The sequence below is a fragment of the Dendroctonus ponderosae genome, unplaced genomic scaffold (genome assembly GCF_020466585.1).
Source record: "Dendroctonus ponderosae isolate FM_Combo_2020 unplaced genomic scaffold, Dpon_F_20191213v2 Dpon_F_20191213_6, whole genome shotgun sequence".
Classification (NCBI taxonomy): Eukaryota; Metazoa; Arthropoda; class Insecta; order Coleoptera; family Curculionidae; genus Dendroctonus; species Dendroctonus ponderosae.
In genome coordinates this window covers 13,560,877-13,581,378 of record NW_026018814.1, presented here as the reverse complement: position 1 = coordinate 13,581,378, position 20,502 = coordinate 13,560,877, and the positions used below count along the sequence as shown (strand labels likewise).

The 20,502-nt window shown below is 33.2% G+C and overlaps 3 protein-coding genes across 10 annotated transcripts in view; 1 reads left to right on the top strand and 2 right to left on the bottom strand.

Moving 5' to 3' along the window:
- Nucleotides 1-7,953, bottom strand: part of LOC109543828 (synaptosomal-associated protein 25) — a 27,331-nt gene extending 19,378 nt beyond the window's left edge. Inside the window, exons 1-5 of one of the 6 annotated variants that reach the window (XM_019913724.2) lie at nt 7,855-7,953; nt 7,735-7,786; nt 5,388-5,481; nt 5,202-5,243; nt 2,263-2,311 (exon numbers count right to left, since the gene is read on the bottom strand). In XM_019913724.2, the coding sequence (XP_019769283.1) occupies nt 2,263-2,311; nt 5,202-5,243; nt 5,388-5,474 (178 nt within the window). In that variant the 5' untranslated portion in view covers nt 5,475-5,481; nt 7,735-7,786; nt 7,855-7,953. Of the gene's footprint in view, nt 1-1,236; nt 1,286-2,262; nt 2,312-5,201; nt 5,244-5,387; nt 5,482-7,734 lie in introns of all 6 variants that reach the window. The other 5 variants (XM_019913723.2, XM_019913726.2, XM_019913720.2 and 2 more) reach the window with 5 other exon arrangements.
- Nucleotides 7,954-9,427: 1,474 nt separating this feature from the next.
- On the bottom strand, nt 9,428-12,323 carry LOC109543865 (POC1 centriolar protein homolog A). Its single transcript, XM_019913783.2, has 2 exons — nt 11,652-12,323; nt 9,428-10,156 (listed from the first exon to the last, which is right to left on the bottom strand). Exons 1-2 carry the CDS (start codon nt 12,108-12,110, stop codon nt 9,689-9,691), a joined length of 927 nt encoding a protein of 308 aa, XP_019769342.1. The 5' UTR covers nt 12,111-12,323; the 3' UTR covers nt 9,428-9,688.
- A 665-nt stretch (nt 12,324-12,988) lies between these two features.
- Nucleotides 12,989-20,473, top strand: LOC109543833 (dymeclin). Of its 3 annotated transcripts, none has more exons than XM_048667215.1 (8): nt 12,989-13,276; nt 13,844-13,990; nt 14,068-14,480; nt 16,407-16,598; nt 18,049-18,230; nt 18,318-18,443; nt 18,506-19,129; nt 19,868-20,473. In XM_048667215.1, exons 1-8 carry the CDS (start codon nt 13,137-13,139, stop codon nt 19,949-19,951), a joined length of 1,908 nt encoding a protein of 635 aa, XP_048523172.1. In that variant the 5' UTR covers nt 12,989-13,136; the 3' UTR covers nt 19,952-20,473. The 3 variants fall into 3 exon arrangements, with proteins under 3 accessions (XP_048523172.1, XP_048523171.1, XP_048523170.1); XM_048667214.1 differs by lacking the exon at nt 19,868-20,473 and adding an exon at nt 19,426-19,689 and having other exon boundaries at nt 14,071-14,480; XM_048667213.1 differs by lacking the exon at nt 19,868-20,473 and adding an exon at nt 19,426-19,689.
- Nucleotides 20,474-20,502: the final 29 nt, after the last annotated feature.

Below are 20,502 nucleotides of genomic sequence, written 5' to 3'. Positions count from 1 at the left end.
CGTGTGTTATTGTTATTGTTAGTGAAGTTGACGGTAACTTTGAAGTTAGTTTGTTCCTGTTCCGTAGTTAAAGTTGTACCGAGTGGAATAAAAGTGGAAGCAGAAGAAAGAGTTTAATACTCGGCCATCCACGGTACAATACTAAATACATTTAAATAATATTTGTTTCTGTAATTTAAGCGCCAGGGCATGATTATTAATTATTTTCAAAAGATAACTGACAGCTGTAAGCATTCCTTTGACATTTGATTGCAGTAAAAATGGCCACTTTCGTCATGGCAACTAAGAGTAACAGAATTTAAAATAAGATGCGGCAAAATAGCCACATGAAAACATTAAATTGACAATATTTCAAAATCTAAACACTTTTGGAAGAGACAACTTTACCCAAACGTGTCCTTATTTTTAATACTGGATAAGATAAAATTATGAAAAATGGGTGTTTCCATTTAGAAAAATTGATTTTAACACTTTGTATTAATAGTTATAATTAGTAAAAGTAGTAGTTTAAAGTAATAATTTTTTGTCGAAATTCCATTAAAGTAAGTCCTGTTCAACACGAAATGCGACTAAAATTAAGTAAACCATATTCCCTTATAGGAAACATGAACAATTATTCGAGTGGCTGCAACTGTCATTTTTTACATAAAATTTCAAACATATCAAAAACGGTTAGACGTTTTAGGACTTTTTAGACGGTTAGGTATAGGATGTTATACATAAAGTATACTTAGAATTTGAAGTAGAATTCAAAAATATAGTAATATATAGGGTGTTTCATTTAAAATAAGCAAGTTGATAGCTACTTCCGCTAAAACCGGAAGTGTGGCCATCTTGAAACTATTTTCGGCCGCTTGCCCCCAATGATTTTAGCACACTGTCCTATTTTCAAATTTCTCCTAATTACAGTTTGCCAGACATCGATCGCGGCGGTTCCCGGTGGTACACCCTGTATATAGACGCATGTTGTAGTCTTCTTTGTAAGATCACTTTTGTTTGTGTCGTGAGCATAAATGTGGGGCAATATTCGCTTCTTCCGTGCGAGTTTCATATGGGTACGTACACAATAACATCTATTATCAAATACGCTTAATAAAGGGTAAATATGCAATAAAACAAAGACCAAAACGATTAATAGAGAGACAGTGTTAATAGAGCTTCCCCACAACAACACCAAATAACCATCAATAAAAGAGAATATATTAATATCGAACACCAGTTTCCAACATATCTTACCGCCTTGGACATTGAGCATCTCCAAAGTCTTGGTTCCGGCATCCGTACTCTACAACAGCATAGTGCGGATAGCATTCACAACGGGACACAAAAAAATAAAAACGACACAGGAGTCTACTATTCTATGTACAGAGTTAAAAAACATTTTTCATACAGGGTGGGTGATTTCATAGGCAAAATGTGCTTATTAAATAGCAAAAAACATATTTTTCGGTAAACCTCAACTGCATTGTACATAACGTTTGGACGTAACATGTTAAAATCATAAGGACATTATTGATCAGTCAATCAAGTGATTTTAAAAATAATGAAAATAAAGCAATAGAATCTAATCGGTTCATTTAAAATCGACAGTTATTTAAACATTAAACTAAAAAAAATTACCTCCGCTTTATTAATGAAACAATGTGCTAATATGTGACATCCAAATCGATATACACAGAAAGCAGACGCCATTTGAAACAGTTCTCAGTAGAAACATGTCGTGCCAACAATAGGTAAGCAATAAAGTTTATTTCAATCAGATACAAGCCAAGAAAGGAAATCTACCTATATGAATCAATAAGGCGAAATAAAAAACTCGACCACTCTAAGCAAAGCGGCATGCAAAAATCGTGTTAAACCAAGTGTAATTATTGAAAAATATCAGACTGTCTAGTTTTAAAATTGTAACAAGTATAACAAGTAACAGTATAAAACGTACTATGGAATAATACAACATGTAACGAATACGTTGCAAAAGATGACCTGGTAAATTACTTTCAGAGAGTTTAAAAAACTAGAGATCACAAATAGAATGCATTTACTACCAGCAAGAAATATATTGACGTACAAACCCGGTAAATGAAACTTTGAACAATACTTTCTGACAATATTTTCTGTGTAATGCGTTGGAAATACTTCGCTGCATAAAAATAATTTACCAGTTAGAAGAATGAAACAGTGAAAATGACGATTCAGGATAAAATGGAGGAGTATACGACAAATATGAATTCGTATTAAACAGTACAGACTGGAGTGACTCACCTCCCTGGTCATCTAAAGCGACCAAGGTACGGATTCCAGCCTCCTTACTCTATAGCAGCACAAACAGGTGTTAAAATGTATGTTAGTCTAATATGGGTTAGTGAACACACCCGAAACATGTCAATTTTTAATAGGATTATTTTTTCATGTTTTTCAAAGTGGCATACATTGCTTTCAAAAGTTGCTAGCAAATGATGTAGTTATTTTGAGTGTTTTGTTTAAAAGGCTCAATTTTCAAAAACAATGTTAACTGACAGGTAAATCAATACATAACAATCGGTGAACATATTTTTGTTAAATTGGAATTAAATTGTGCAGGTTCTTGTAGCGGTTAGTTGAATGAACGTATAATAATTGTAGGCCCAGTTTGTATTTATATGAGTTACATGGCAATTATGGATTAACGCAAACAGAATAATGACAACACAAAATGTGAATTATTAACATAAAAATACTTAAGTCCTTCATCATATAATAAAGAAACCAGAACAGAGTATGACCACGTGATGTACATTACAAAAACGGAAAAGATGATATTTTGACATAGTTCTAATTCAAAGCCAAAACATAAAAAGGTTGATGATGATTCGCGAATAAGAACAGTTTATTATGTTATGGTAGTGGTATGAACATTTACTGAGTATTTTTTTAGTCTGCGAGTGTGTGTGCAAAAGTGCATATGTGTTATAGTATATTTATGTTGAGCTCATAAACTGTACACAAAACACAGCACAAACACAGCCACACTTGCAGGGCTACCGCTACCACAACATATATAATTCTTGGCCAACTTTTTATAAAACAAATGAAGCCAAATCCAGCGCATCGATGATTTATTCACATATTTACTCAAAAGCAATAGAAAACTCAATTATTGAGGCCTTCGACTGTTATTGTTAGGACGGCTGCTAATTATTAAACCAAATAACAATGAAAGAAAAATACAGTTATTGCACAATGACACCAATGAAAAAGGGGGGACGAAGTAAAAATAAGAACAAATAACTAAAATGTTTTATAAACTACTTAATAAATTTACCTGTGTGGTTATATTTTCAAGACGATCCCGCTTATAATTTAGGTACTAATTTACATTTTAATTAAAATAAATCTATTTAATCTTTATTGATTTCTCAATGTAAAAAAACAAACTGAAAAAAATTAAACAATGTTACTCTCTTTGTCCTAGTGCACTGAACTTGAACTGAGACATAAAATGTTATTAAACCTACTAATTAAACTCGAACACATTTGATCAGTTTCTAGTAGTACCTATTTTATGCTCTATTCTATTTGTTCAGCTCAAAGACAAAGTATAAAATGTTTCATTGCGGAAATAATAAATTTTGCTCCCATAGTATTACGCAAAATTCGGAAAATGGTTTTCAATCTGCGATAACAAACCCTATCTGCTACCGACTTTAAATGTGTGCCCAAAGTTTTTTTGTCAAAATTATTGATTGTTTAAAATAAAATTATTTCAATTCGAAACGTTGAAAATTTGAAAAGTTTCATCATGGTCGGTATTCCTGCCTCACTTTTTATAAAACAAGCTGCAAATAGTCGATGCACAAGCAAATGAGTATAGATCATTAGAAGGGTTAAAACACGTAGCAGTGATAAAACGTGGTTACTTTTTTAATTAAGTACAATTACTGTTCCAAATGTGGATGAATTAAAAAACCGAATTTATTTGAAAAAGAGATTGTCCTTTTAGGACTTAAGCCCATGGTTTAATTGTCCATCATTTTGAAAGACTATGCGGCAGAAGTCAAGGTGTTATCGTCTGCTGCTTCAGTTAGGCCGGTATGCATAGTCGATCTCTTAAGATGCGCCGGTCTCCCGACGTTCGCTTGCGGAAATTTTGGTTGCACAGCCGATCGCAAAAGCTATTTTGTGAGCAAAAGTTCTCAGCTTCTCGTGTTTTATATACTATTTTTGTTTTAAATAAATAGATCTTGATGTATTGTATATGTAGTGTTAGTCGGGATGATTCGGACTTGGAATTCGATTTTAACATTCAACAAATGTACGTAAAGAAAACAGCGACAAGCGTGATATGCAATTCACCTTAGAGAAATTTACTGAAGCCGATTTTACAAAACGCTTTCGTTTCTCAAAATAAATTGTGCAAAATGTTTCGTTGACATTAATCAATCACCAGGAACAAATCACAAATCGAGGCCTTCCTGTTCTTTTGATAATAGATATTTTTAAGGATTTTTATTAACATTTACAATTTACTTTAACAACAATTTACTTATACAACATCTTATCCTTCGAGGCAACTAGCTGCAGTGGATAGCGCTTATCTTTTCTGCATTTGAAACATGCAAAAACTTAAAGCAGTGCCGAATTTTTATCAACAACACGATCAGCTATCCGCCGGCACAATCTTCGGGAAATTGCCGAAGATCGACTATGCATACCGGCCTTACTCTTTTGTTAAAACAGCTTCAACCATACTGAAGCTGTTGGGTAACGTTAAAAAATTAAATTTTATCAAACGGAAATTAAAGGAGAATATAAATTTGAAGTAATATAAAGGAACCACCGGAAAGCCACTGTTAGGAAATTATTAATTATATAATGAATGTCAACTGGTTTCCCTTATCGATTCATGTAATTATTTTACTAATTAATTCATTCTGTTCATCGGATTTTCTCTACAATCTACTGAGAGAACCTGAATGAATATGTTGGAACTCCAACTATTTACAGTATTAGATCTAACAATAAACTTAGCTTGTACAAGAGTTGAGTAAAGAAGAGCAGAAGTAGAAAATAATGGACATGTAAAAAACCATCAATAAACAAACCGACATATATGTTTAATGGCACAAGAATAATTGCCTATGAAAAACAATACTGAGTATTAATATGATTAATTAACTGTACTAATTAGAATTCGTAGGATTTAAATTAAAATATGTACATACCTCTTCGCATAGCGCAAGCATCCGTCTTGTACTTTCCAGAGACTGAAATATTAAAGGACAGTATTAAAATCTGCAGGTACATGAAGTGATACATACAAGTTAGCATACGAAACCTTATCACTATAAATGAAAATACATGAAATCAATTAATAAAAGTGATAAGTCCATAACAATAACAATAAGTACCTCATCTGTAACTTGTTGGGATTTCATTTGAATTTCTTGCAGTTCTGTTCTGGGGGCTCCATTCTCTGCAGGCGCTGGACCAGGCATTTTGGAGCTATAAATAAACACACATAAAATAAGTAAGTAATAAATGTCAGACTCGATTTCAATTAAAGCAATTATAATAATTGTAAAAGTTCTCAGAATTTGGACATAACATTTTTGAACGTTTTTCCTACATCTTATTATTTATTCTCTTGGCTTTCGTTTTTTATTAACCTTTAACATTCCGCTCAATCGGTTTATCTTACAAATGTTAATTACCACAGGCAAAACTGCACCAATTCTAACACTATCTGTTTCTACTTCTGATATTTACAAAACTTTTTAATCGGGCTAAACCTGGCTATTAGGCAGATAATAATATACCTGCAAAACTGTAATGTTCATAGTTCTTTTATTTGTTACTGTTTTATTAGGTTGTCGTTATTTGTTGTAATTAGATTAATGTATTATGATATAGTTTTATGTGCAGGTCTGGGAGTCTTGCTAAGTAATAGTGTGTGTTCATTGTCCTCATTCATTACTGGTTTATTTATTATTGTTTGCTAATTAAATGCAAATTTCCTGTTTCTTCAAATATATCCAATAAACTTTTGAATGCTGCAACTCTCGGTTTCCTTTCAGCATTCGGCTACGATGTAACCTACTGACTAATTTTTGATGATTTTTTTAGCATTCTGCGAAGTCGTGAGACCATTAATTAATAACCATTTCCTGGGTAGGTCAGGTTCATGGTTACCGACAAAAAATAAATATTCTACTGAAAAACTTCTACGTTCGATCTGTTCGGTCTAGCCAAACTAAATTGTTTGTTTATTGAATTGTTGAAATTTGTAATAGTTTAGTGGTGCCAATTCCTACATGAATGTGTACATTGCAATCGATTTACTCAGAAACTTGTGACCCAAAGTATTGACCATTTCGCATTTTCTGAAAGCTTGCTGAAACAGCTTTAAGAGAGCAAAATAATGTATGGGGTATTCCATTCAAAAAAAATAAATTGGTAATTTTTTTAAAAACTCCTTGTTTGTTGTCTCCTCCTTGGTGCATTTTTTAAGGAGTTACACATGCTTCTTTTTTCTATACTTCCAGATAAATGGTATTAGAGGACAGGTCCAATTTTTTAATTTCTTTTACATACTTAGTACAATCCTGTTCAAAAATGTCACCTAATTTTCAACTTTAACGGATTTTTGAGAACACCTTGCGTAACGAAAATAATTCTAATGTATGGTCCACATTTTGGACTCGAAGTACGAGCATTTCCTGAGAAATGGATAAATTGAATGGCCAACGTGGTCTCCTGATTTTACCCCACTTGACTTTTTTTTGTGGAGTCATATTAAGAACGCGGTTTACAAAAATAGGCCACAAAAGATTAAAGATTTGCAAGATAAACTAAGTCACAAAATTGCCGATATTCGAAATTCATTAGAAAATGTTGTTCATCGACTTCATTATACTGTTAACTGTAAACGGGGCACACTTTGAACACTATAAAATAAAATTTCAATTTAAGTATGGAAATCAAGAAAATAGTTATCTTTTTATAAATTCTGCCTCCTTTTTTTTCATCATTAGAGTTTGTGCAAAATTGAAAATACTAAATATAATAATCTAGCGAATTACAGCAAACTGTAACAAATTAAACTTAAAAATAAAATCTTTAACAACTCGATATCTGAAACTCGGTTAAATTTAAGCATGTAGTGTGTTACATAATTTTTGTTTAGAATGTACAAAATAATTCAATTATTGACAACATACAGGGTGTTCTATTTAAGAAAAAGGAACTTTGCTTTGCCGTAGCCTTTTGACTGATCCTGTAGACACATGTTTTATTTATGTGAATAAACTGGAAAGAACCTTACAATTTTTGTACTAATCACTTTGTTCCATAGATGAAAGCGATCCTGTAGATCGCAAAATATAGGTTTAGATAACCAATGTTATCTTCTAGATTCCAGATAAAGTGGTGTCCAAATAGGCATGTTAATCAGTTCATGAACTTGAAAATTAGAGAATACGAGAAGAAAATATTAAGCAGAGACGTCAGTTAAAAATCAATAACTTGTGCCAAGAGCAAACGCGCACCCCATTGAACCAAACCCTAAAGCATATTTTATAAGGAATCTGATGCATTGGCTGTGGAAATAGCCATGATTACATTTGGTGACTCACAATGGAGACATAGTCCTAAAAAATAGGTGGAAATTTATGTGAAAAGTCCACCCAGCAATCAATTAATTGGAAGTTCACAATGCATTATCAAGAGAAACTCCCAATAATGCTCGTGCCCACTTACCTTGTACTTGACTTCTAAGCCACAAAACCAATTTCTATATCCTTGTTACAAGCTGGTGGACACAACAAAAATAAATTAAAATAAACAGACAGGACACAGAATATTTTGACAGTGTTTTACCTGTCAAGAAATTCCTTGCGAAGAGTTGGGAGGGGTAGGGGCTGGAAGGGGCACACTTAGACAACCCTTCAATTCGCGGGGATACAAGCAAATGACAAGTTACCGACGTTGCCACACTACTGTCAATAAAATAAGAAGCCTTGACTCAAATAACGTCCAGAAAACAAGGAAATTATTATTTGTCTCTGTTATTATTTCTTGTGAAATTAGTTACTGATATTAAATCAAAACGTCGTTCTATATCAGCCGAAGAATAATATAATCCAAAAATGTAATGTAATTTTTTACTTTATTTTATTTTTACGTTTTTTAATAATATATGGAAGACCCTGACTGCGTTTTAATGCTATATAATTAATTCTTGCACAAAAGTTGAAATTAATAATAAACGAGACTCGTTTCATTTGTATAATATTCCGTAATTTTTGAGCACGACCCCATTTTTTGCCATGACATTAACTTTATACCTAAATTAATGCAAATTATGTTGAACCTGACAACGTCGATATTGAAGAAACAACTGATAATCTCTATGCGCAATCTGATCCCACAGACTACATACTATTGTATGATCCATTGTTTGTATTTAAAATTGTCGACAATTTCTAATGCTCTGCACATACATAAAAATACAGTTATTTTCATTAGAAGGCAATTTTCTTTATTATGTTAATTTAAGTTTAGTCGCGCCTAATTCGCTCATTATTTTCACATTTTTGTCAATTATTTTCAAATATGCCATGCGTCCATGAGTGCTCTGTACAGGGTGTTTATATAAAATCCCACCACAGATTCCTAGGCTGTAAACATGATTTAACTTGCTTTACCTAATTCAAACGTAGACTGTTTGAACTTTAAAGGCGAAAAATTAGAATCCGTTAACACTTTCTGCGCATATTGAAAAAAAAGTCAGGCATACACAAATCCTCTTTTGAGCAGCATATTTTTAATCGGTTAGTTCTAAGAATTAGTTATACCCAGTACGAGTTTATTATATTACTTACGATCCGATACCACATTCCTTATCAAGTTCGATTCATACATCGGAATTATTCAGTGTCTTGGTACGAAAACTATATTTTTCATTTTTAGAACTTTTTCATTGCTAGCTGGAATCAACTGATTTTTTGTGAGCTGATACACTAATCCGTTTAGCACATTTATAACTTTCGTTCAAAAACATTAATTCTGTTTCCTTGCTGTTTCACAATTGAAAACATGCAAACGTCCTTGTAAGCGATAATGTTCTTTTAGTATAAATTAATTGTCAAGCGTTTTATAATTTTGCCAGTTGGCAAGAGAACAGAAATATTTTTGCGCAAAAGCTATGAATGCTTCAAGATGTACAGTGCGTACAAAAATATCAACAGGATTAGTGCATCAAGTAAAAAAGTAATTCAGTTAATTTCAGCTACCAAACAAAAAGTGCTGATTACAATTCCTCACTTGCCCAAAGCAGACTAACTCGGTTGCTTACTCAAAAGATGAATCTTTGAATCTTAAACAGGAACAAATTCACAGCGAGTTTCATTAACATCCATTGTCCTGATATTAAAAAAAATAAAACTGCCCATTGAAAACAAAGGATCCATACATTTTTTATTTACGGGACACCCTGTATACAATTCTTGAGTGGAGTTTTCGCGACAACTTAAATCGGATAACTTGAAACATGTTAAATAAGTAGTAAACTTCACGTCAAGAACAGGCTTAACAAAACATAAAACAGGTTTAATAAAATACTATTTCAAAACGATTTAAACACGCTCGCAAGTACAATGTGTTGCTCCTAAAACGTAAAGTAAAATACGTATATGCAAGTAAAAATGTGCATTTACACAATAAAATTCGTTTTCCAAACTATCAGAGACTTATCAATTCCACCGGAGGCAAAAAAATTCCCTTCTGCGCTAAACTTGCAAGTGGTAAACCCAGCTTTATCACTTAAGGTGTATATGGGTCTACCCTCCATAATGTCGATAATACTTAATTTACAGTCCAAGCCGCTGGCTAAAAGATAATTGGCTCTCGGATGCCAATCCACACAAGTGACGTTATTATGCAACGTATAGTGTTGTATCAACTTTTTGTTTCTTATGTCGTAAATTCGGACAGCTCCTGAGTCCATAGCGGCAGCTAACGTGTTATTATTGGAATGCATTGCTATATAGTTTGGACTGCCGTGTTTTCCAGTAAAAGTATGAACCAAGTCGCCACTCACTGAGTCCCAAATCCGAACTGTACGATCATCCGAGCAGGCAGCAATTAAATTTCCCAAATGAGAAAATTTTGCACATCGCACCTAAAAGAAGTACATATATTGCATTATACCAATAAATCAGGCAGAGAAAATGCGAGACAACACCAATAAAAGCCCTGCCAACATACGAATCCGACACTGTGACTGCGAAGCACAGTCAGATAGTGGTGCTGAAGAGGAAATATTACTTTATTATTTAGTGCCGAAAAGATATAAATCACCGAATAATTTTTAATTATCGGACAATTTAAAATTTAAAAAGATTTAAAATTAAATACGAATTTCCGGATAGTGTCTTTAGCATTTATTGCCCAATTAAATATCAAGTTAGATATTATCTAGAGATGTCTGTATTTCCAAGATTTCATCTAAACCTTCTTTTCAGATTCCTTGGTGATATACAGGGTGTTTGGTAAGTAGACGCATTTCTTGCAGGTGGTGCTAGTGCAAGTAATCTTGGATATATTTCGTTAATATACACCGTATTTCGAAAACGCTTAAATTCCGATCTATAGGGTGATAAGGTTTTAATTTAAAAAATATCACTTATTAATATTGCGGAAAGCTTTGAATATTTAAACGAAAAAAAGGCTTAGCCTGTTAACAGCAATACATGTTTTGTGATGAACATGTGGTTTCTAGCTTTTCCAGTTGGGTGCGCAAGTAAGACTGTAGAAAATTTTAAATAAAAAATGTTACGCCACTGGAAGAGAAAAGGTATCTCGACTTTTTTTCTACAAGGGCCCGTTGTCGAGTAAATAAATTAAAATCGATTTATTACACAGCTTAATCGGGTTGAAATTAAGTAGGGTTTAGTATAAAAACAAAAATTATGCACTTAGATTGTATAAATTGTATTACAAAAAAATGTAAAAAGAGTGTACTCTCAGACACTCGAAATGACAGCAATTATTAATTATTATTTTTTTCAAACGGTGACCATAAATAGTGCAGATTCAGCTTTTTAAATAAAAACCTGATTACGCTGGGCAATAAAACGATTTTATTTTTTTTAGTCAAACACAGTGCGTTGTAGAAACAAGAAAAAGCAGTGACGTAACATTTTTTATTTAAAATTATCTACAGACGTGCTTGTGCCCTGGCCACTGGCAAAGCTAAAAACAAAATTTTTATCACAAAACATGTATTGCTGTTAAGTGCCTAAGACTATAAAATTTCAGTAAAATATTCTAAGGGGTTTCCGCAATATTAAAAAATGTCATTTTTTAATGAATACTTTTAACACGCTGTAGATTGGATAGTAAGAGTTTTCGGAATATGCTCTATTAAAGAAATATATCGATAACTACGTGCACTATCATCTCCTATAAGGAAGCCATCTACTTATCAAACACGCTGTATAAAAAACAAAGGTTCTTCCCAAGTTTGTGAAAATTGGCAATTTCCACAGGAATAATAACCATATATGGTTAAATGAGCTGCAGTTAAGGAATTAATGAGTAAAACATTATTTGCCTTTTAAGGGGCTTTTATCTTAATAGAAGTTGTTAATACGATGCTCAACCATAAGACTTACCCAGTTATTATGTCCTAAGTAACTTGTTATAAATTGACAAGTTTCAACGTCCCACAGTTTAACAGATTTATCATTCGAGCCAGTCAAAATCTTCATTCCATCTGGCGAAAAACTAACAGTATTAACAGCAGAGGTGTGGGCTTTAAACTGTGTGGAGGTTCCTAAAACGCTTGGAACCCAAAATCGAACAGTGCGATCTTTTGAACATGATGCCAGTATTTTGCAATTTGGAGAAAAACTTATACAAGTAACAGCATTGTCATGACCAGAAAATCTATAGTTGGGTCCAGTTGGTAATTTTTCAGACCATTTCGTCCAGACCATAATACTGTGGTCTTCAGAACTGCTTGCAAATTGCTGCCCATTTGGGTTAAAGCTAACACTTGTCACAGCTAGATGATGTCCGTCCAACACGGCATGAACCTTAGGGTCGTCATTGGCGAGGCTTGCAACCGACATTATGAAACAAAATTTTTCGCCTTTTTTTGAAAACACTACTTGGAAACGGCTGGCAGTTATAAGTAAACAGTAACCATGAAAACGTACACTGTTGTCCCTTGGTTCACTTGTGGCACTTTTTGCTTCTTACTTGCTTCATAGAAGATAGATAATTCATTATAACTTTTTAAAACATAACTACAAACCTCAATGATCGGTTGGCGTTAGTTAATGAGGCAGATTTTTCTCTGATTCTGAGATACATTTAATGATTCTTTGACATAGCCAAATATTTTACAGGAATTAGTTCTACAATAAATTGCCATAACCGGCAATTGTGCTAAAGTCAGTTAAACATTTAAATCTTCAAGATTGACAATTGACGTTAGAATACCTGGTTGCAGTGATTTTGAAAATCACTGCCTAGTTATCAATATTATTACTCCCTAACTTCGTAGGAAATCATAAGAAAGAACTATTGCTCTGAAACCGGTCGAGATAGATGAATGAAATTGAATAAAGAAAAATAAAAAATGTCACGCAACTGGGATATTTCAATTAAAAATGTTTTTGAAGTTCTCGTTCATTTTGTGACAAAAAACATATCTTCCCTTTTTTCATACGGGGCGCCGTTTTAACGCAAAAAAATGTTTTTAATCCATAATTTTGCAATTATTATGACCTCCACTTGAAACGAATTTTTATAATAACTTTTCTTTCGTTAATTGACTGAAAATATATATATGTATATATCTCAAAGTGGAATTTCTTTCTTTCTGCCGCACAGTCTCTGGTTGCAAGAAACTGATTTTTCAATGCTCTGTAATGAGAATACTGAATTTATTTAATCACGTCTCTTTCAATAACCGACACATCGTGCAACTACTTGATTTCGCGAATAAAACACGAAAGTAGAAGAAGAAAGACGTGTCTGTTGAGGTTATGGGTATTTGTTTGGCCAAAAATTTGCCAACAATGTTAAACAGTTGATTCTTAATTAAGATTAAAAATAAGTATTGCTGTTTTATGATCCTAAAAAATTAAGAGATGGGCACTGCAGTGAGTAGAAGTTTGGACCTATCTACCAATGAGTATTGTTTGAAGTTCGTCGGAAAAGAGGCGATATCCCTAAACCACCCTTTTTGGAACAGATTTTTATCATTTAATATAACTCCACCAACAACAAGGTAAGTCGATATGATAGTCAAAGACTGGTTTTCTTAAATCTCCCAAGAAGTAGGCCTTTAGTTCTGTGAGGTTTAGCATGTAGGTACTAACTGAACTAGAATCACATATCACGAGTTAATTACACTTATGTTTCTAATAGATAGGAAGTTACATTGTTACAACACAGAACATGTTAGTATCAAGATATTGTAGGTAATAATTCGGTATAAACTATCGGCCAAGATAGTTGTTTTGATGGAAATATTTCAATTCAATAGATCAGCAATGTTTCTCAAAGTAGCAACATTTTCCGTCTATGTATATTGCGTCCAGACCTGACGAACTATGCCAGGCCCGCGGCTAATTCCTTTGTCGTTTCGTCAAAACACCGGCGGTAAATGGTTTGCCTGTCGGTGTTTTGACGAACAAAATATGAAAATAATTTTGCTGGGGCTCAGGCTCGGCTCGTCAGTACTGGACGCACCATAAGGTACCATAAACCGTGAGCCACCCTGTATACTTAATTAATATGCTTAATCATTATTATTACACTTTCGTGTAATCGTCTCATATACATGCATTTTAAGGAACGACCAGATACTGTTGGAATCAAAAATTGAGTCATTGTGCCAAGAGCTGTTAAAAAACTCTGTGGAATCGGGAAATGTAAGCACTCTTATACGATTATTTGTAACCAGATCATCTGAACTGTTAGGAGCGACCGATTCAAATGCGTGAGTTAATAAATATATTTATTTGTCAACATTTTGTGTGTTTACAACCTATTAGACGACTTGTATTGTTATTTTAGCAGCATCTTTAACTGGCAATTATTCAACACTCTTTTTACGATAAGGTGTGTGTTAAAGTTCTTCATTGAAACAACTACAGAAGAACAACTTTTGGAGCTTATAGAACATGATTCCAATGAATCTAATTTGGAATCGTTTATTGAAGCGCTATTCGCAGTAGTTGTTGATGTTCCAGTACAAGACACAACTTATGGAATTCACTTAGAAGCTATCACATGTCTTTTGATATTGTTGTCGGTTCAGTTTCATTCTGGACAGAGATCAGATAACAGTGTCGTCTATCATACCGTCATGAATGGACGTCATGTTATAAGTTCTCCACTTTTTGTGAAATGTCTCATGATCAATTTCATCAATCAGCAGGCTTTGCCTCCTGGATATGGCGCAGGGCATGGACAGAGCTTAGTCATTGGTATGTATGCTTAAAAATAAGCTCAAGTGTTATTAAGGGTTTTTAAAGTCATACCTAATTTATAGGAGTTTTTTTAGGCGGGAAATTAAAGAATAAGCTGTTGAACATTTGACTTTTTTGTGGTACAAGTTGTTAAAATTTCTATTCACATTTTTTCAGAGTTGGCTTGATTTTTTCAAGTGATTTAAATCATGATTTAAATCACCTGACTTTTTTGGAAAAAAATCACGATTTAAATCAAAGTTCATTTTTTCAAGAAACTTTATATTTCCACTCAAAAAATATAAAACAGAACACGAATAATTCTAAGAAATGAAAATCAAAATAGAAAACGGTACATGTGAACTTAAAAATGAAACGGTATTAATGGTAAACTCAATAATACTAAAACGGAAATAACTTCTTTTTCTCATTTTCGTTATAAATTCTGAAGAGGAACACTAAATTCCCTCCTTTTTCGATTCCCAATCTGTTCCTGATCAAATCCGAATGTGCTGAACATCCTTTCGACAGACGCAGACGATGCAGTTGCACAAAGAAACTGTTTTATAGTGGGCAAGTGTTTCGTAATTTCCGGTTCATCTCTCGATGATAGCTACCACTAGTAGGAACGCACGACCGAAACCGTTTGTGTGCAAAGTACGTTAAAGGTTTCAGTGGTGCGAATGCGACCCTCGGCTGATCGCAAATTACTCCTTAAGGTACCGCAACCACGGCTTCCAATTGTAAACCGCTATCAATTGCGGCTAAAACGCTGTAATCAATAATCATTTCAAAAATGGACGTTGACCATTTATTACTTCTATCAACGTTATATAAAAAACAAAAAGATAGTTGGGAAGTACTGGGTACATCCTTTTTTGCAAATCCGAGAAGAAACTTGCAATATTTTTCTAAGAGCCGAAAAAATATGAAGATAAGTTTTTTGGATATACAAGGATGAGTTTAAAAACATTTGAAGAATTATTGAGCATTCTGAAACCATTCATCGCAAAGAAAGACTGAGCATGACAATTTAATTAAGGATGTCCGAAAACACCCATCGATTTACGAATCCAAAAAAGTCTACGGATAAAAACATATACCATTTTCATATCCGTTGAATGTTCTCTATCACCATGAAATCGGAAATTGCTCCAATCTTTTTGTAACACCATATAGTTTTACCGAATTGTGAAAATATTTATTTATTTAAATTGACATATGAATTGGTTGGCAAACGAGAAAAAAGTTGAACTTATTTTACTTATTTACTTCTGGATTAATATGATAAGCGTCCAGATTTTGTCAAATTTGTAAAAATTGCCATTTCATTTTCAATGTTTCTTTATCTTAATACTTTTAAGCCAAATTTTACCAAATTGGTTGGTCTTCCTATCTCCTTTGCTATAAGTAATAGAACAAAATCAAGCTGATCAGGATTTAACCGGAATAGTTCTCTAAACTTATTATCATCTAGTTTTAAACAGTCATTTATGAAAAGATTGAAATAGCCTTAGTCTGGACGACTTTGGAATCATGCGTCTCATTTTTTTGCTCTGAAGTTGTTTCTTAATGAATTGTCCTTCTTTTTCCTCCTCTTCTAMCAAAATAAAAGTTAAAAGTTCGACGTAGTCGATTTTTTCARCACTTTTKYTCAAWTGTACCTCGCAAACTAATCTGTTGCGGCTATGGACGCATCACCCAAATCCCATCTCAGATTACGACTGCTGCCAAACGCAGCACCGAGTCGCAGTCACAGTTGAAATTTCGTATGTGTACACTTTTCKCGTTCGCAGTTTGACTTTTTCAAGCTTCATGCTCTTACTGTTAGTCAAGTGCTAAAAAAGTTGCCAACATGCAGGTGATGAAGTGCCACGAAAGTCTTATTACGCAGAATGTAAAAAAAAGTTTTACTCAATAATAAAAATGTTTGCATATTTTTAGGATTAGCTTCAGAGCTTTGGTCTATTTTAACATTTTCAAAAAAATCTGAAGATGCCGAAGTATCTGAGCAGAGTGATTTCCAACGGGCTCCGCTGGCCACGCAAAGTATATTATTGCTTTTAGTGTTGGTGCATAACTGGGCTACCGTCAACAATCCTTACAGGCTCAGCTTATTTTCTTGTTCAAATCAAGGTAATTATTAAATTATAAGTGATTGGACCATTGTTGGTAGAACTAGCAGATTAAAAGATTGTGAACATACAGGGTGATTCTAAATTGCGTCATTCATCTGGGGATACTTAGGCAGTACAGAAGAAATTGTGAAACATTTCATTCACACTGAGAATCAACATTTTTGCAAAAACCTCAATTATAAATTTGGCAGCAATGTTTGATTTGAATCTTTATACTGTTTGAACATGTTTTTTACCAGTTTAGAAGAATAGAAAGTCATAGAATTAAATATTTCAATTGTATTTCTATTTAGATTACATTTAGATTACAATGGGTGCAATTACTTCAAAGAATTTTGTGTATCTTTACCCATCATCTTTATTATGTATGTATATTAGTCCTGTTTACGTCTTTTGAGCACTGACGATATTCTGGAAATTACTATAAACACGAAAACGCTACATTTACTTGAATTAAATTATACATTGAATTGGTATTTTGCCTAATTAGAATCTAATTTAATAGATGTTTGAAAAATCTAACTACAATAGAAGACAGAAAATTCTACGTGCAATTAGTAAATAAAGTTTTCAGCGGGAATTAGCCGATTATTTTATAGAAACCAAACTGATGTTACAGTTTCAAAAAAATGTTGGTATTTTCTCTTTAACTCCTACAGTTTATGAGATGTTTTGTTCAAATTTTAAACGTAGATCGGCTGTAAGATAATCTAAATAAAAATACACAGAAATGTAACCAACTTTTCAATTTATCTTGAAATGTCAACAAAAGGACGTAAAAAAATTATAAGAAAATTAATGGAAAATCACCCAGGAACCCTACATGGACTTATATTTGTGCAAATAACTCGAAAACGAAGACAGATACGAAAAAACTGCAAGAGATCAGAAAATTCTTAAATTGAACAACAAATTCAAATGTGTTCGGCCGAAGTCAGGGGCGCACAACAAACACGTTCGGGGGGTAAAAGGGGTATACCTCTAGAAAAAAGAACACCCTGTAGATTTTAACATCCAGTCGCCTTACCTACGGGTAAAGGGTCTAACATTAGCCTATATTAAATTTGAGCAAAATATCTCATAAACTGTATGAGAAAATACCAATTTTTTTTGAGACTTTAACGCCCTGTATCTTGTTAACCATGAACCTAAAAAATCTTGAATGAAAACTCGATTTGTTTTGAGATCCTCTACATGCCCCTGCTCTGTGTTCATAAGGTTGTGAATCACCCTGTATATTATTAAAATGTTTACACACATTTTGCGTCACTCTCTACATTCTCTACTCTATAAGAAAGTGAAAATGGGACATTTTTATCGTCGGTTCAAAAATTATAATGAATCAAGTCAATCAAATATCATGGAAAGAAACTTCAGACAAAATATACATGAGATACAGGCTTTAGGCTAGGAAAAATTAGAAATCTATTCAATTTTTTTGTTCACAGATAATAACCCCTTGCCACCAACTAACGAAAATTCAATCTTCAAATTAGATTTTCAGTCATTGTACTTAACTATTTGTAAAAAAGCTAATGGAGATGCACCCACTCTTCTACTGTATTTGTTGTTACATAGAAATGCTTCGTTTAAAACATTTCTTTTAAGTAGGCTGGATATACAGGGCCTGGTAAGTTAGTGAAAAATTTTGTATTTGAGCATAAACTGTTTTTTAAATATTTAATTCTGAAAGGGTGGTTGATTAAACTTATTTCAGATTATACCAATTCTAAAAACTTTGTACAATGCACCAAATAGCCATAGTCATCACATCTACATGTCCATTATTATTCTACTTATTTTAAGTGAAGACGATGTTTTCAACAAAACTATTCATCAAACCGTAAGTGTAAAATATTAAATTTGTATATATTTTTTCTAATTTGTTGTTTTGGGCTGTTTCAGAAACTAAAAAATATTACGTGGTATACTGAACGCCAACTCACTGAAATATCATTAGGAGGTTTATTAATTCTGGTTATAATTCGTACGATTAAGTACAACATGCTAAAAATGAGAGACAAATATCTACATACGAATTGTTTAGCCGCCTTAGCAAATATGTCATCGCAATTTCGCGATTTACATCCTTATATAAGCCAAAGATTAGTGTCTTTATTTGAGACAATGGCAAAAAAGTACCAGAAACTGCATAGAAAACTACAAAACGGAAAAGAAATCAAGCTAGATGAGACCACCATTCAGATAAATGATTCGACAGAATTAGAACAGGATGTAAATGTACTCGAAGAAGTACTGAGGATGGTTCTTGAGATAATAAACTCGTGCTTAACTTCGCAGTTGACAAATAATCCAAATCTGATCTACACTCTACTCTATAACAGACAGGTTTTTGAAGCGTTTCGAGACAATGTTGTATTTCAAGATATAATTTACAATATCGATATCGTAATCAAATACTTCTCTGATTTGCTAAATACGAAATCCAACCACCAAGAAGTAGATGCATCTCAGGTACTACAAGTTATTCAACAGGGAGGGCGACAGTGGCCTAGAGATAAATTGGCTGTAAGTATAGCATAAATATATTTTTTATTATATTTTTAGAACTGTATATTTTCCTGATTTACCAATATTAAATGACCTAGTGGCTACTTTAAAAAACCAGAAGACTGAAGAAGTAACATTATTTCAATTTTGTGATATGTTACATCTAATGTTAACTTTGGATGTGATTTAATGTTGAAATTTGGATATTAAATATATAGTCTCATGTTTCACTAAACCGGCACTGCTTTTGACAAAAAAACTTGTTCAATTCAACCCACTACAATAAACTACATCCAAGATTAATTCAATTTCAGAAATTTCCTGATCTAAAGTTCAAATACGTCGAAGAAGAGCAACCTGAAGAGTTTTTCATACCTTATGTATGGGAATTAGTCAACCAACAGTCAGTATTAAATTGGCATAATAGTTCCACAGTTAGTGTTGCCGTTTGCTAGCAATTAAGCAATGATATTAGCAATTTAGCTGAATCAAATTTTATATTGTTATGAAAATGTCGTTTTTGTTTTACTTAGCCATTAATATTGATACACAGAAATGAAACATTGTATATATTATTATCTTGTTGTTTGTTGTATATTATAGTATTGCGATAGCTTTACTGCGAATAAGACTTGCTCGGTAGCAATCCGTACCGTACATTCTGCTCGAATTCCAATCGAAAAGTTTGGTCAGTCGAAAAATGCATTTCGCTTATCGGCCAGTGTACACCCAGTAAACCAAATTTGGGCTTCACAGGCGACATGCATGAACCCGGGAAGCTCGCAGGAATCCGAATCAGGCCAAGCCTCTCAGGAAGGATTTTTCCTGAATCCCAAATAAAAAAGAGGTCGGAGAGCATGCAAAACCAGCTCCAGACAGGGCTAAACCCTCTAAACAACAACCACAACCTCAACTCCCAACATTGCCACCACCACAGCAACAACGCTACTACTTCGCACACATCTTAGTAGAATCTTCAAGAACAACATTTATAATTCAGCTCCACAATTACACCACTACAACTCCGCAAGTTACTAACCGATAAATATCACCCTCCTATTTGTTGATGGCTTCACTAAACAATCCTCTGAACGACTGCCTTCATTCTACTCTACCCCTACTAGCCTTACCTAGACGATAAAATGCATATTTTCTAAAGCCCATGTCCCATACATCCGTTTATACGATGATCCGACGGACGAATTCACGGATCTCCAACCAATAGAAGCAGTTCCTTCAATATTTTTGCTACTATTATAATAGATTATTCATTCAATGATTTAAATATTTCAGGGCATTTAGATGTGTGTTTTACATATGGAAGGCATATCTGAATTATTCAATATATATTTTATAGAATTATCGTAATCAAAATTTTTAAAAATCTTGAT